Raw genomic sequence first — 15554 nt, 5'->3', positions numbered from 1 at the left:
CAATAAAGAGCTAGTGTATTACAGACACACACAAAAAAGAAATAGCCTAACAGGGTGCAGAACTTTGCTGTTGAGCTCTTTCTGTGAGTTTTGTCATGCTGGTCACAGAGGCAGCGTGGATCCTGCAGCAAAAGGCTGCACAGATGATCTCAAATCCTCGAAATCCAACAGAGGAGCGAGGAGGCCAAGTATTCAGGAATCCAGTATTACCAATCAGTGAAGAATGCTCCTTCATTTGGATGCTGGAAGCGTCACTACTGTGCTCGGAGCCTCTGAGGACTTGAAGGGATGAGCTTTTTCTTTTTGTTGTTGTTGTTGTTGTTGTGCTGGACATTGTTGTACAGGCTTTAGAACAGTTTGGGGGGGAAAGTGTTGTTGTGCCTTGAAACTATAGAAAAATGCATACAAGGCTTTAACGGGAACACGACGACCTTGAGAACAAGACTGTGTATCGAGTTCTTCCTCTTAGCTCAGCACAAACTGATTAGGAGTATGTTTTCATCTGATTTTTCGATAATCAAATCCACCCCCTTTTTAGAGGTTGTAAGCACATTTTCATGTTAATTATTACAAGATGGCTCCGCATGCTCTTCACATCAAAATATTCTGGGTTAGATAAGTAATGTGTCATCTTTTCCTTTTTCCTGTTTCACTGTGTTTTGTCATTGTTTTGTTTAACTTTATGATGATACAAGTAAAGGATCTGTTTTCAATTAATCATGACTTTATCTTTTTTTTTTTAATCACTTTTTGATTTTGCAGACTCTGTTTTGATCGTGATATTGTTGAAATTAATCGTATAAATGTATGATCGTGTTTTAATCTCTGCAATAAATACAAAAATTACATAAGTAAACAGGATTAAAATGCACATTTAGCATCACAGATCTCCATCGTTCCACTTACACAGTTTATTAAACAAAAGACAGAAACAGATTTAAACCCTTCTTTACTTAACAGTCCTTTTAAAAGCAACATCTTTTTTTGCTTTGCATCACACAACAGGAAAAAAGTCGCACCGTTTGGCTCCGTGCGTCCTTCCAGCTGCACGTCTCTGACAGCTCCGTCTAGTTCTAAAACACTGCCGGCCTTGTCGGCTCTGACACAGATGCAGGTCCAGGCTCAGGTCAGTGTACTCCGCAGGACTCCAGACTCAGACTCATGTACAAAAATGTTGCCATACAAACCCCCGCCTTGGCTGACAGCACTTAGGCTAAAAAAGCTGCAGCAAATGGAAAGTATCACTAATTGGCTGGCAGAGGACGAGGAGGAGGCTGCATGGGAAACTTACATACTTTAAACTGTTTGAGGGGACTCTTATTCTCTGACAGCTATACATCCATTACAGCGTTACATTGACGAGATGCATCTGACGCGTTATTGTGATTTTTATTAAATCAAAATAAAATGAATTGTATTGAAGCTCTGCTGCAGCACTGAAGAGTTTTATTGTGTTGACACTCAAACACAATAAAAAAAAAACACACTGTGAAGAGGATGTCATATGGACAGTGACTAACTGTCAAGCTGCTCCAATTCCTGTGTGTAATTTGCTACAGAACAGTTTAGACGTTTCCCTCTCCGTCTACAAACTGAGGACACATCAAGCAGTTATTTCCAGACATTTTCCATGCAGCGTTGCAGGAAGTTCACAGAGGTTCTGCTTTAATTTGTGACAAACGTCAATGAAGCCAAGGCAACTGTTTTGTTTTTGTTTTTTTTCTAACCCACCTGATTCCAAATTTACCAAACAATCTGCACTGTTAGCATCTTCAAATGCTTCTAAAATCAGGATATAATGTGTAAAAGATGACCTGAGTTGACTGAAACAACAACAACAACAACACACACACAAGCAGAAAGTAGGCAAACTTACAGAATTGACGATGCCTTTGAGTGCGTGGAAGCCATCTTTGACAGGAAACACTTGGTCCTTGGTGTCGGCGATGTCAGCGAGCTGTCGGTATCACCACAGAGAGAGAGAGAGAGCGGAGTAAACGAGAAGTACGGCCGATTTAATCCTGCTTTCTTCTTTTTCTGTTTTCCTCTTTATGACTGAGCACTGTCTTTCCTTTCATATCATGGGCAAGAGCAGACATAGCAGATGGCATGACTGTGGCAAACACTTTGCTCAACCATAAAAAAAAAAAAAAAAAAAAAAAAGAAAAAAAAACCCATTGCAGCACAAACTGGGAGCAATATCGCCTTTGTTTTTGACTTAATAGGCGCTCATCACTGGATGGTTACCGATGGTTACCGATGGTTACGAGGTACAGGCCGCCATGTTGGAAGAAAGACAGTAAAACTACACATCGACCTGACATGAGAAGGAAAACGTCTGTGCAGACAGTCTGTACAGTCATACAATGCAATTGTGTAAATTGTATGTAAGTCAAGAGTCTTTTGATCCTTCACACCTGTCACCAAGATCTTATGTTGTGCAAGAAGTGTTTTGGCACAATTCAGAGATTGAATATGTGTCAGTCTTGACAGGAAGAACGATAAAGCGCTTACTGCTTGCTAAGAACTTCCCAAAAAAGACTTCCTATAACACTTCTACTGTACTTAAACAGAGTTCAACGATTAAGCAAACCATCTCAGCATCTGTGTTTTTGATAAACAGATGTCTAATATCTGCATTTTGCATTTAGTTTCCATTATTTGACTACTTGTAGATGGTTGTTGTGTTGTAATAACCCTGTTATCATTCAGCCAGTGGGTTCCAACCTGGTGTATGCTGTATGTAAAGCTGCTGAATAATTGTTTTAGTCATTTCTTAAGGAAAAGTACCATTTATTCACTGGTTACAGCTTCTCAAATTGGAAGTTTTTCAGCTTTTCTGTGTTGTTCATGATAGTAAACTGAATATCTTTAGGTTTTTGATGGTTGATCAGACAAAAAAGGGGATTTTAGACATTACAACAGATATTTTTCACCATTTTCTGGTGAAAAATGCCTGTTGTAGACTTCAACATCCATCAAGCTCTAAACCTTCATAAGGAGCACCTTATTTTGGTGACAATTTTGAACATATCAGAAAAGTGGAGTACTCTGCAAGAGAAGGTTGAGAAGTTTCTTTTTGCTGCTATTAGAATCCATTATAACAGAAAATAGTTCAAGCAGATCACAGCTGAAACTTTTTAGAGTTACCTTTCAAGCCAACAGGAGGCAGGTGAACAATACAGAGAAGATAATAAGACATGAAGTTTCCACACAGGTAACAGCTCTGATCTTACTAGTGTTTACCCTTCTTGCCACTCTTCAAACATGACAGCATGTTGTTTGCTACAAACGGTAATCACTCAGCATACAGTCAGACACAGACAGACTTCACTGTGTTCGGCTGCCGCAGATTAAGACTCCAGCTCTCTTACCTGCTGCTCATCAAAGTCCTTGATACCCACACAGTAGACGCGAGCGCCGTATGTCCTCGCCTCTGCAGCCTGCAGATCAGATAAACGTGTAAATGATGTGAGAGTTCAACAAGTTGAATACAAGAAAAAGAAGGAAAACACACTATGAAACAGAACTCATTCTATATGGTAGTAATGTAAATAAGTAAACAAGTAAAATTTTAAAAATAAATCGACAATATGAACCTCACCGCTTTCACTGTGAGCTCGTGAACGTACACTTCCAGTTTCCCGTCCGTCAAAGCCAGGATGATGCTGGAGGATTTAGTCGTCTGTGATTTTATCTGAGCTGCGGCCTTTAGGTTCAAACCAACGACAAAACACTTCATCAGATCCCTGCTTAACAATTTACATGTATTGAGTATTACTGTAAGTTATTCGAGAGGGTACACTGACCTCTTTTATTCCCTCGTGCATGTATGTTTCACCCGCTGGAGACACGGCTCGCAGGCGCTTCAACCCTTCATCGATCTTGTATCTTAAAAAAACACATCAAATAAATGATTTTGGTCCCTGTGTGTTTATTCTTTAACATTGTTGGTTTCTGTATTACCACTGGAAAAAAAACATGCATGTCAATATCCCTCATTCAGATCTATTTGTATAGCAAATTTTGTGTTTATGGTTCCAATAAAAGAGACAGTTTGTTCTTGTAATAAATATGAAAAGAGAAGCTATTCCAAGCGCCATACGGTGAACATGTTTATCTAGAGTGTCTCAAAGTCTTTTTTTTTGGCATTTGGTGAACCAGTGAGAATTGAAACTATTCTCACCACACAAACATTTCATCTTAACTCAGCCTGCAAGAAGTTTATGGTAACCTGAGTGAAGATTTTCATGTAAAATATACATCACATACTGTATAACTGCTCCAGAATCAGTGTTATATTGATGTGAGTTAAGTCAGTATTTACAAACTGTACACTTCAAGACGGTGCATATAAGCCTCTACGCTGCTATATTATATATTTTGTTTGTTATATTAAAAGTGATGCATACCCTTTATGTGAGCCTGCACTTTATTATCATTCATGCACTTTATCTATTAAGCAAAACTGCATCAGTTTGCTGTTGTTTTACTACTTAAAATGACATTATTTTACTGTTTTTTGTGCCAGTCTTGGATTTCTTAGAGAGAATGACAAGAAATATGTAGTTTCTAAAAGTAAGTGAAGGGAATATGGAAGAAAAAATAACACTAATACCCCCTACATGGAAAAGCAAAGATAGTTAAAGAAGAAACAGAAATACTTTCTTTGTCTTTATCTTGTTATATATTATGATATGAGAAAGTTTCTGGAAAAATCAGTAGAGACAATGTTAATTTAGCGAGTTAAATACCTGACAAATTAAGTTAATTTACCACAATAATGAGCAAAATTGACTTGTGACTTTGTCCACAACAGCCTAATACACACAGAGATATCACTGTATAAACACACAGTTTACTGTATATCATCATATTGTCCAACACTATTAGTCAGTGGCCATTATTGTTGTAGGATATAAAAATAAATGTACTTCCTGTTTATGCTTTGCTTCCCTAAAAGCAACTTAAGACATACTTTGAGGCATTTCATGTTAAAGTACAGTAAACATGGAAGCATATGTATAATGTATAAAGCACGAGATGATAATATGATGTAACAACAGTGTCAGAAAGGCATTCCAGAGAGGTCAGAGGTCAGTTACCTGTCTCCAGTCAGAGGCAGCAGGACTGTAGCTTGGGCTGAGAAAACAATGAAGGATACTCTCAAGTTGGGGCTGAAGAGAAAAAACAACAAATAAAAAAAAATTAGGAGGCAGAAATGCTTCATTTACTCGTAACATCTCGTTAGATTCAGCTAAAACAATATAATATAGTGATAAATTACCTCCGTCCTTCATCCGCCTTATCAAACAACCACCCACTCAGCATCATTCAAGTTAAGGAGCATTAATATGGCATAAATAATGAAGCAAACAGAAGGGGATCTCTTAATGTCAACTAATATTAGTGTATGACTTAAAGCGGCTTCTGTCAAACCGAAGGAAGTGATTCATCAATTCACAGACACGGAACATGTTGTGATGATGAGTCACGAGTAAACACACACATGCACACATACATCCTGTTGCACAAATACTTTGTACCTGCGACTTAAAGGTTGTGAACAGACACCGGACGGACGCTCTGATGTGTCCGCAGAGTCCGGCATCAGACCGACTCTTTCAGTGAAGGAAGAACTGTTTACATTCGGTATCTGGGTCATATCGGAGCGTTCGGACTCCTCAGCTTATTCATATAAACTAGTTTTATTTGCAAACACAGCTGGTTCCTGAGTAAATATCCAGCTGAGATTAGTGAAAACAAAAGAGAAATAAGGAAACTCCTTTCACTAAAAACGTGCTTGAAAACTTCATAGTTTTGTGTTTAAAAATTGTGAAACAACTTTCTTTTGCAGTGAACGCCCACACGTTTAAAACAGATCTGCTCTCGGACATAAGTGACCAAATACTGTTTCTTAGTCACTGTTACTGTTGTTGCAGTGCATGACTTTATAACCTTGTAGAGCAATATAACCACTGAGTCCAGTCTACAGCCTCATGTCACCTCACATATAGAAGAATCATCCAATCAGATTTTAAATAAAAAAAACTGAAAAAATGAGCACTGAAAAAAGTGGAATCGTCTCTTTATAAAATCTTTAAATGCTGTAACAAGTAACTTCTGCCGGACATAAATGTGGAAGATAAAAAGATGGAGGACAAGAAGGAAGTCTCTGCGAAACAGATACTTGATTACCATGTAAAGTGCTTCAGTGCAGAAGTTGAGTAGATGAACTCAGTTACTTCCCACCTTTGTTACGAACACAGACGACAGAGCGAGTTTAACTTTGGATAATCAAGCGTACAAGTGTTTCCTTCAGAGATCCTTTGAGAAGCCTTTCGGAGCATAAGGAGAGGTGCTGATATTTCTCACCCACATGACACATGGCCCCAGTCGCGATACCTCCCCCAGAAAAATCTTTAAACCACGCGGCCAGATTTGGCAGGGTGCGGCAGTAGCATCCTGTCCGCAAGTGTCAGAGCTATACAGTAATGTGGGCTAAAAAGCCACCACTCAAGTCATAAATGAGAAATTTTTGGGCGGCGGCTTCACAACAAAGTTTCAGAAGAGCTTATGATTGTCTGTTACCTCTTCAGCGGCAATGAGATATTTTCTATTTCTAAGAAAGAGTCGAGATAAAGAAGCAGCGATGCCAAGGACAAATCAGAGGGTGGTGGTGGTGGGATTTTTTTTTTCTTCGTGGGGGGGATTGGGTGGGGGGGTGGGGGGGGGGGGGGGTGGTTGATGAAGTAGACCAGTTTGCTCCACATGGCGGAACAGAAGTGATCTTGGTGAGCGAGTATTGTTTAGCAGATTGTCCTCGTCGCCTTCCAGTGTTCTTTTGCTTTACTGTACATTGTCTGCCTGTCAGCCGTTCTGTGGTGGAAGCAAGGGGATAAGTGTGGAGAGCCGGACCCCCCCCCCCCCTCCCCTCCCCGGTGCAAATGGCCATTCTCACAGCCCAGAAGACTGCTCCTCTCTGCCACCCACTCCCACCTGGTGCCTTTGCTATTTTCTTCAACCAACCACTTCATTCTGGCTGGGTCGCTACCGTCTGTACTGTGCTGGCAGGCGCCGTTTGACTCAAACGTTATGCAAGCTGAACGTTTTAAAAGCGGCTTCTCCGGTTTTGTCTTCTTAATGAATTATGTGTAAAAAAAAAAAAAGGATGTAGTGGATTTTGCAATTTCGTAGTTTATAAAAACAGGTGGGAAGTAGTTTAAATCTGTGCCGCAGGCAGCACCTTATGTTGTGGGTTGTGTCTTATGGGATAAATGTCTATAATTCCAACCATCCGGATATCAAATATATGTAAAATAAAGGGATTCACAGACAAAAGACCATTTTTCCAACCATTCACCTCATTCTTCTCAGTGCAAATGTCACTTTCTGAAGATAAGGAATGGCTTTCTTGGTAGGAAATTCATTCTATATTTACTGCATATTTATGCTTTATTGTGTGCATCTTGATATTAATACACGCTGCTCTCAACATCAAATCATTGCATGTGTTTGTTCCATGCAATATGTGCAAGTTTAAATTGTTTTCACTTCATTATTGTTCTTATTTTAAAATATTGGCTTTATGAAACCACACACACACACACACAAAAAAAAAAAATCATTTTTCATTTCTAATAACAATGTATGATGTTGGCGCTGGTGACCTCATACTCACCTCACAAATCTGTCGGTGAGGTTCTTCACAAACGAGTAAATCTCGACCCAGTCACCAGCGACACTTCCAGACCTGAAACAAGATAACAACAGTCAGCTCGCAGCTCGTCGGCGGCAGCAGATTGTGTGCTGTGGAGTAAAATACTGTAGAGTATTTGTGCTTTGTACCACAACCACAGTTGGACATTAACACCAGCCACATGCTGGATAATTGTGCTGATAAGTCTGTCTACTACAGCAGCCACTTCAGCTGTTAGAACAGTCGACTGTTCACACAAGCTCTGCAATTCAAACAAATCTAGTTGGCTGGTGGAGATATAACAGTACAGATAGCGTTGATTTCTCAGCATACGAGTAGAAAAAGTGGTACAAGAGTAACTAATACTCATGAACAGGAAGTCATTAAGCAGAAGTGGAGGTTACTGTACTTAAATACAATTTTGAAGTTGTATTTGTACAGTCCAGTCACATATTCAATGTCCCAAAAAGCTTATAGGCCAACATCATGACGGCTTCTGACCCCAACAAACTCTTTAAGGCAAGAAAAAACAGCAATAATTCACATTTAAATATGTTCACTACCCATGAAGTAAATCCTACACAGGACTTTCCAAAGTCCTATAAGAAGAAAGTCTGTTTAAAAACAGTTAGTAAGTGCGTATATACATAAACGTGGGCATGTAGAGGAAGTACACAAGACTGGATGGGTGGATGCACAATGTCTATCTGAGGTGCATATATGATATATATATTCACAAGTGTTTATTCTTGTAGTTATATTTACATATCCTCTTCTTATATATTCAGGAAGTTGCACCTCCAGCCTCGTTGTACTGTGGCGAAATGACGATAAATGCTTTCTATTCTATTCTAAAATTAATCCATTGGTGAATACAAAGACTGTGCTACTATAAGACTATTACTGCACTTTTCCTCCATTTGTTTTCCTTGTTTCCTTCTTCCTTTTCTCCTCCCTTATTGTAATAGCTTCTTTCCTTTTGTCCCTGTCTTTCCTCACTTTTCTTCAATATGTTCTTCCTAAGTTCCCTCTTTCCTTCCTGTCTTAACTTCAGCTAATGTGAAAACATGAAAATCCCCAAAAACTGAAGATTTTACATACAGCAAAAGTAAATTCTACTATTCTTCTTGGGTACATTTAATTGTCAATACTTCTATTGTATTTTTTCACAAAAATGATGCGGCTGCTTAATTTGTATGTTAAATAGTTTCTATTTTTCTCTGGATTACTCTTTAACTTGAGTTGATTTTATGATGATTGATGATGCACACTTTAACCCAGAAGAAGAAGAAAACAGTTATTTTTCTTGATTTAAATATAGTATTTTACCTTTAAGGGGTATTGCTACTTTTACTTGAATAACCCCCCCCCCCCCCCCCCGTACTTCTTCCTTTACTGTCTTTGTCTCATTAAAACTAATTAAGACTTGGTAATTGTTCAAAACGATGCATAAATTTCTCATTGTGTTCAAGGACAAACCAATGTTAGGTGGGTGTCAACCTGTAGCCCTTGGCCCTGTTCACCCCTCCATAAGTCAATCTGACCACAATGAACACAGTGTGTAAAAAGTGCCCTTGATGTAACGACAAAGAGGTAATTAAACCAATAATTACAATTCAATGTACAGTATGTGCGGCGAACATAAAACAGAAGAGTTTGACCATTAGGAGGCTCATCTTTCATGCCACCTCTATCTCCTCCCCGCTGCCCAAAGACAAGGTCACACGGCGGAGGGAAAGAGACGACGGCGGGGGTGAAGGAAAGTTCCACTGCACTTTGACAATATTGGAAGGTAATTAGTGGGTTTAATTGTGGTTGATGATGGCAGTGTGGTAACATGTTCTATTTTTACTGCTGTGGAACACATCTGTAAGGATTTGATGGTGTTACTCATCTGCTCAGTGGTTTCAAATCTCACTTTTGCAATCTGTAATCTACATTTCCACAACTTCCTATCTATAGCTGAAACAATTATTATCAGTTGTTAGACAGAAAATTAATCAGCAACTACTTCGATATTAATCATTAAAGTAATTTTCAAGCAAAAATATCAAACACTCCGTCGTCCAATCTTCTCAATTTGAGGATTTTTTCTGTCTTATTTGATAGAAAACCAAATATCTTTGGGTTCTGACTGTTGGTTGGACAAAACAAACTATTTTAACCCTCCTGTTGTCCTCGGGTCAATTTTGATCAACTATAGTAAAAACAATTCATAATTTCTTAGTCAGGATACTGTTTTGGGTCAAAATTGACCCGAGGACAACGGGAGGGTTAAGACATCACTTTGGGCTTTAAAAGGTTGTGATTTGCCATTTTCCACTATTGTCTGTCCAAATGATTAATTGATTAATTGAAAATGATTGGAGGATTATAACCCTCCTGTTGTCCTCAGGTCAATTTTGACCCGGGAGGACAAAATTGAGGACTGACTACGAAATTATGAATTATTTTAACTATAGTTGAGATCAGAGGAAAATATGTTGATGGATTATGGCAGACTGGTTTATGTAAAAGTTTAGTCAGGATACTGTTTTAAAACCATTTCAATTTTTGTGGATGACAACACATAATGACACCTCGGGTCAATTTTGACCCAGGAGGACAACAAGAGGGTTAAGATAATTGCAACAACTGTTAGTTGCAGCCCTACTCCCATAATGCTGGAATAATAATAGAGTGGGTTGTCCATTAATGTGAAGGTTGGTGGTTTGATCCCAGCTCCTCCAGTCCGCATGTTGAAGTGTCCTTGGGCAAGATACTGAACCCCAAATTGCTCCATCGGTGTGGACAGGAAGCACTGAATCGCTCCTGATGATTGCATAGCAGCCTCTGCCATCAGTGTATGAACGTTGCCAATGGATTGTAGAGCTCTTTGAGTGGTCGATAAGACTAGAAAGGTGAAATATAAATGCAGTCCATTTACCATTTACTACTGCTATCACTGCTCATGATTAGTTTCCAGATGTTCAGCTGCTGATTCCAAGTACACCAGCTACTAGAGCTGGTCAATTATGCAATATAATATTAATACTGTCATCTAAGATTCAATATAATCTGGGATTCAGTTGCCATAATTTTGAGATATACCTTGTCTTTTTCACAACACGGTTATTGCACTTGTTTGGTGATCATTTTCCCAAAACATACTGCTTTCAAAATGTTTCCTAAAGCACCAATTAGAGGTCCTCACATTATATCACATAACCAGATGAAATTTTGCCCAGTTGTTATGGAAGATCACATGTTCAAATTTTCATTTTTATGAGCCTTTCAAACATTGTCAACTACTGTTTCCAAGGTATAGAATAAACTTCATTAAAAGAGCTATAAAAAATGGAAGATTTGAACATATAAGATGACAACTAGGAATACCATGTGATATAATCAAAAGCTCCAGAACAGCTACTAAATATACCTTGTGATGAGACAGCTTCCAAAGTCAAGAATGAACTTTCAATCTCAACACAATATTTCAGTTTGTCAGTGTTCCCTTGTGCTAATTCCCATCTGGTTGTTTTGTATAACGACAGTGAATTTTTAGGACATGTACTGTACCACCCACAACCATCAGTGACATAATAAATGTCACTTCACATTCATCAGAGGACGTTTCTCCTGGAAAGAGCTACTTGAGTGTTTAAAAAAGTTGAGTGTTTATGAACTGGCTGCAGGTTGAAACATCATTACTCAGTGTCAGAAAACCAAACTGGACATTTTCTTCGTCCAGAATCACTGCTGCAAAGAATCTAGAGCCGCAAAAGTGCTGACATTAGGTTTTTAGGTTCTCTAATCAGCAAAAGCAGGAAATACAAAAACAGTAGAGCTACTTATCAGTGGGGACAAAGTAAACTTCCTGCAAAGAGATGTGTAATAACATCTCGGATACTGCCAAGCTGATGATGAAGAAATCACCACAGACTTGACTTTTATAGTATTTTCACAAATCCCTTTGCATCACTTGCATATGTAAATTAAACAGACCCAACAGCTCACAAATGTAATAAAATGCAGACTAAACGATTTACTTGGTCAAACTTGTGCCAACAATCTCGATTATCATCCTGTAATTTGGCAATTTAGATAAGGGTGGGGTGCATGAAAACAGGTCAGGGGAACAGTGTTTCAACTCAAGGGCCCTGAGCGATGGCACGTTTCCAAGCTGGAGGAGGACAAGATAATAAATATTTGCTGTCGAGGCTGTAAACTCTCTGTAATATATATTGGAAGACTTTTTGCATAATGCTACTGCAGCTCTGCAAAGATTTTGCACACTGACTGAATCTGGCTGTGAAGTATTGTAGTGATGTTCAAAGCACTTCCTGTGTCTCTGCAGAAAAGGAAGTAGTACGTTGGCAAAGTCTCTTCTAAACAAGTAATGCATTTCTGTCTTGCTGGTTTGTATGATTCACACACGGCATTCAAAAGACCTCTCTGTGACCTTGGAAGATGTTGTTTTTGGTGATATTCTAGATAACAGACATATTAAGGTATTATAGGACAGTGGTAAAATTCCTGCAAGTTGATCCTACAGGACAGACAGGATTGAAAACCTAGAATGCAACACTTTAGACTTGAAATGTTTCTTAGATCTATAAACTTACAAGGAATTTTAAAAAAAACTGTGAGAACTTCACTGTCGAGACAGATGACTGATTTTAAAATATATTTCAAAGTAGTAGGAAGTATTTTCTTGGTTATTGTGGGAGAGGAAGAGGTTTAAACCCTCCAGTCTTCATTTGCAAGGTAAACTACTTGGTTAAGTAAGGGGAAGTCATGGTTATGGTTTGACTTGTGATACTGCATGAGGTTTATCTGAGTATTCTCTTCTTCCTTTGTATCAACTGAGCACTAAATGACTCCAGCCAAACAGGGAGAGGCCTCAGTTATCTGTTAGTTCTGGACCAGATCCAACTAGGTCCAACATGATCACTCAGAAATTTCCAGATAAGGGATGAACATACAGTAGATAAGTGTGCTGTATTGTTTTTAGATTTTTTTTTTTGTGATATTATTATTATTTCCAAGCTGGCACTGTATCAATTCACTTGAACTTTTTTTTGAGACTTCTGGTGAGTTTAGTAATGCAGAGAACATTGTGTCTGCTTTTATTTTTGCCAAGTTGCCAAAGCTACACACTGATTTGAAAGGTCTTAACTGTGCTGTGCAATGAAAACATCACTCTGACAATCAATAAAAAAGCAGGGATTACATTTAATGGAAAGTACTGACAGACTTTAGAAAGTTTCATATCTCTGCACTGATGATTTTCATACTGAACTGAAATAAATGAAGCTAATCATTGCATTCCTCTAAAATCTAAAACACTGCCTGGACCATTTTGGAAATAAGTTTTATTGTTTTTATTCCGTGCCATGCTTAATTTATTGGCAAATCTTATTGATTGTGTTTTGTGCTACTTAAATTTTATGCAAGTGTGTTGTGTTTATACTGTTTGACAGATAAAATCGGTATGGAACTTGACTAAACAAAACTCTGTGGTCCTTTCAGTAACCAGAGTGCTGATGGCTACCGAGCAGCTCCAAAGAAGCTGGTGTAGCTATCAGCTGCCCTTCTCATAAGCATATTAGCAATAACTAATAGGGCCCTACCTATGCTGGATTTTTGGGGCTGATGCCGATACAGATATTAGGGAGTAAAACGATTCCAATATCAATATATCGACTGATTATCTTATATATACACAGAATACATACATGAACACACATGTTTTGCAATGATCTCTCAAATGTGGTTATCAAACACTTGTGATAAAGATATTTATAATGACATCAGCGCACTGAAACAGTAAAAATAGTAAAATGCTGCCTATATAACTTTAAAAAATTAAAAAATATTTATCAGCGCTTATCAGACAACATATACGCCAATACCAACCTATCTGTGATGGGCCAATATCGGCTGATAATATCAGTTGACCTATATATCAGTCGGGCTCTAATGGCTACCACTGAAAGACTGATGAGTTGACCAAATTTGGGCAGATGAGGTGTTATCACCTCTACTGTCCAACAGTAGTTCAACTTCCAGTTGAACTACTGTTGGGTTAACATCTGGTGTCTGTGAAGGCCATAGCATATGATTCACATCATTTTCATCAAACCATCCAGTGACCCCCTCGTGCCCTATGAATGGGGGGCATTGTCATCCTGGAAGAGATCCCTCCATTGATTTGCAGTGACCCTTCCCTCTAAGAGGACAACTGGACCCAAACCATGCCAGCAAAACATCCCCCAAAGCATAACAGATCGACCAGATCCCTTCACTGTAGGGGTCAAGCATTCAAACCTGTACCAGTTTTTCCCTTCATCACCCATCTGTATATGGACTTTCTGAACCTGTCACTCCAAAACCCTTCCAACAACTATAACAGCAATAGATAACAGATAAGTCCTAACACACAATCAAGGTGGTGGATGGGATTGAGGTCAGGGCTCTGAGCAGGCCAGCCAAGTTCTTGCAAACCAGAAAGAAATTGGAAAATAATTCCTTTATGAACTTGGCTTTCTGCACAGGCACTTTGCCATGTTGCAACAGGAAAGGGCCTTCCCCAAACTCTTGCCATTATTGTCTCAAATGCCTTTTCATCCTGTGCCATCAAGTCCTCCCTTTATTAAGAAGTATGTGGACACCCAGGCCACATGGTTGCCATATGAGCATGTCGACGTACTTATGGCCAAATTAGTTCCCAAGTATAAACAAGCTGCTGTGCTGTTACCAACTTTGGTAACAGCTATCAAAAAAGAGCATATCTTGTAAAACCAGTAGCAGGAATCGGTCACAATAATTAGGTCAAAGAAAACTGTGTCACACCTGCGACAAAGCGAAGTACCACATCACTTCTCCTCTTCCTCCACAGGAAACAAAACAGTTTATAACATAATAATTTACAATATTATAACATTATAACATTTGGAGACGTTATCTTCTCCTGCAGAGTGCAACGGCAACTTTGTTTCAACTTTCTGGCATCAAAAAGCGCGGAGAAAAGTCGGAAACACAAGCAGGCTCTTTGTGTTACTTACTTGTCTAAAACAAAGTAGAGGTCGTAGGCTCCTTTACAGGATGCCTCCTCTGCCCAGCAGGACGAAGCAAACAAACCCAAGAGAATCACAACAACCGCCGCTGAACTCCACCGACTCTTTCCATGGAAAAGTTCATCCTCGGCGGTAAAATGATGTGACAACTTATCCAACATTTTTGCAAAAAAAAAAAAAAGTCTGTGAGACGTTTTGCGAAGAAAAAAAAGCAGTAAGTATCCGAGTCTTTAGATAGAGACGATAGAATACGACTTGCACATCCCACGGTGTGAAGAGCTACATGGCAAAGTTCCTCCAAAACAACCAAGTTAACAGATTGACTGTGAAATCAGGGAAATAACCGCTGCGACGTCATCGTTGTTTCTTCATCTTCCTGACTCAGTGTTCACTCACTCACATCCTCAGTAAGACCAAACCCGGCTCTTCAGATCACCTCGACTCTGTTTAGATGATAAACTGTAACGTTAACCCACTTCTAGTAGTGAACTTTACTGTTCACAAGTTCACTTCGGAGAAGAAGTTAAGCTGCCTTCAAGTCCTCCTCAAAAAACTCGTATTTCTGAGCGCTACAGGCGTAACTCTTTTACCGTTGATGGGAATGAATGTGAAGTGGTTACAAAATGAGTCATAACACGTTGGTGGCCTGTGTTTTGTTTTTAATACATGCAGGGTGAAATTATGCTGCATTTAACAGTAGACTGGAGAGGAGAAATGCTTACTAAGCATGCCACTGGACTTTAAATAAGTGATGGAAAAGTATAAAGATGACTATTTTTAATAGAAGTTTTGCAGCA

At 38.9% G+C, this 15554-nt stretch overlaps 1 protein-coding gene across 1 annotated transcript in view; it reads right to left on the bottom strand.

Moving 5' to 3' along the window:
- antxr2a (ANTXR cell adhesion molecule 2a) overlaps positions 1–15308 on the bottom strand; it is a 75914-nt gene extending 60606 nt beyond the window's left edge. Inside the window, exons 1-7 of the mRNA XM_067572345.1 lie at positions 14746–15308; positions 7682–7753; positions 5106–5177; positions 3810–3891; positions 3605–3709; positions 3375–3443; positions 1877–1957 (exon numbers count right to left, since the gene is read on the bottom strand). Coding sequence (XP_067428446.1) covers positions 1877–1957; positions 3375–3443; positions 3605–3709; positions 3810–3891; positions 5106–5177; positions 7682–7753; positions 14746–14918 — 654 coding nt within the window. The 5' untranslated portion in view covers positions 14919–15308. The remainder of the gene's footprint in view (positions 1–1876; positions 1958–3374; positions 3444–3604; positions 3710–3809; positions 3892–5105; positions 5178–7681; positions 7754–14745) is intronic.
- Positions 15309–15554: the final 246 nt, after the last annotated feature.

The sequence above is a fragment of the Thunnus thynnus genome, chromosome 2 (genome assembly GCF_963924715.1).
Source record: "Thunnus thynnus chromosome 2, fThuThy2.1, whole genome shotgun sequence".
Classification (NCBI taxonomy): Eukaryota; Metazoa; Chordata; class Actinopteri; order Scombriformes; family Scombridae; genus Thunnus; species Thunnus thynnus.
This window is presented reverse-complemented; position numbering and strand designations above follow the sequence as displayed.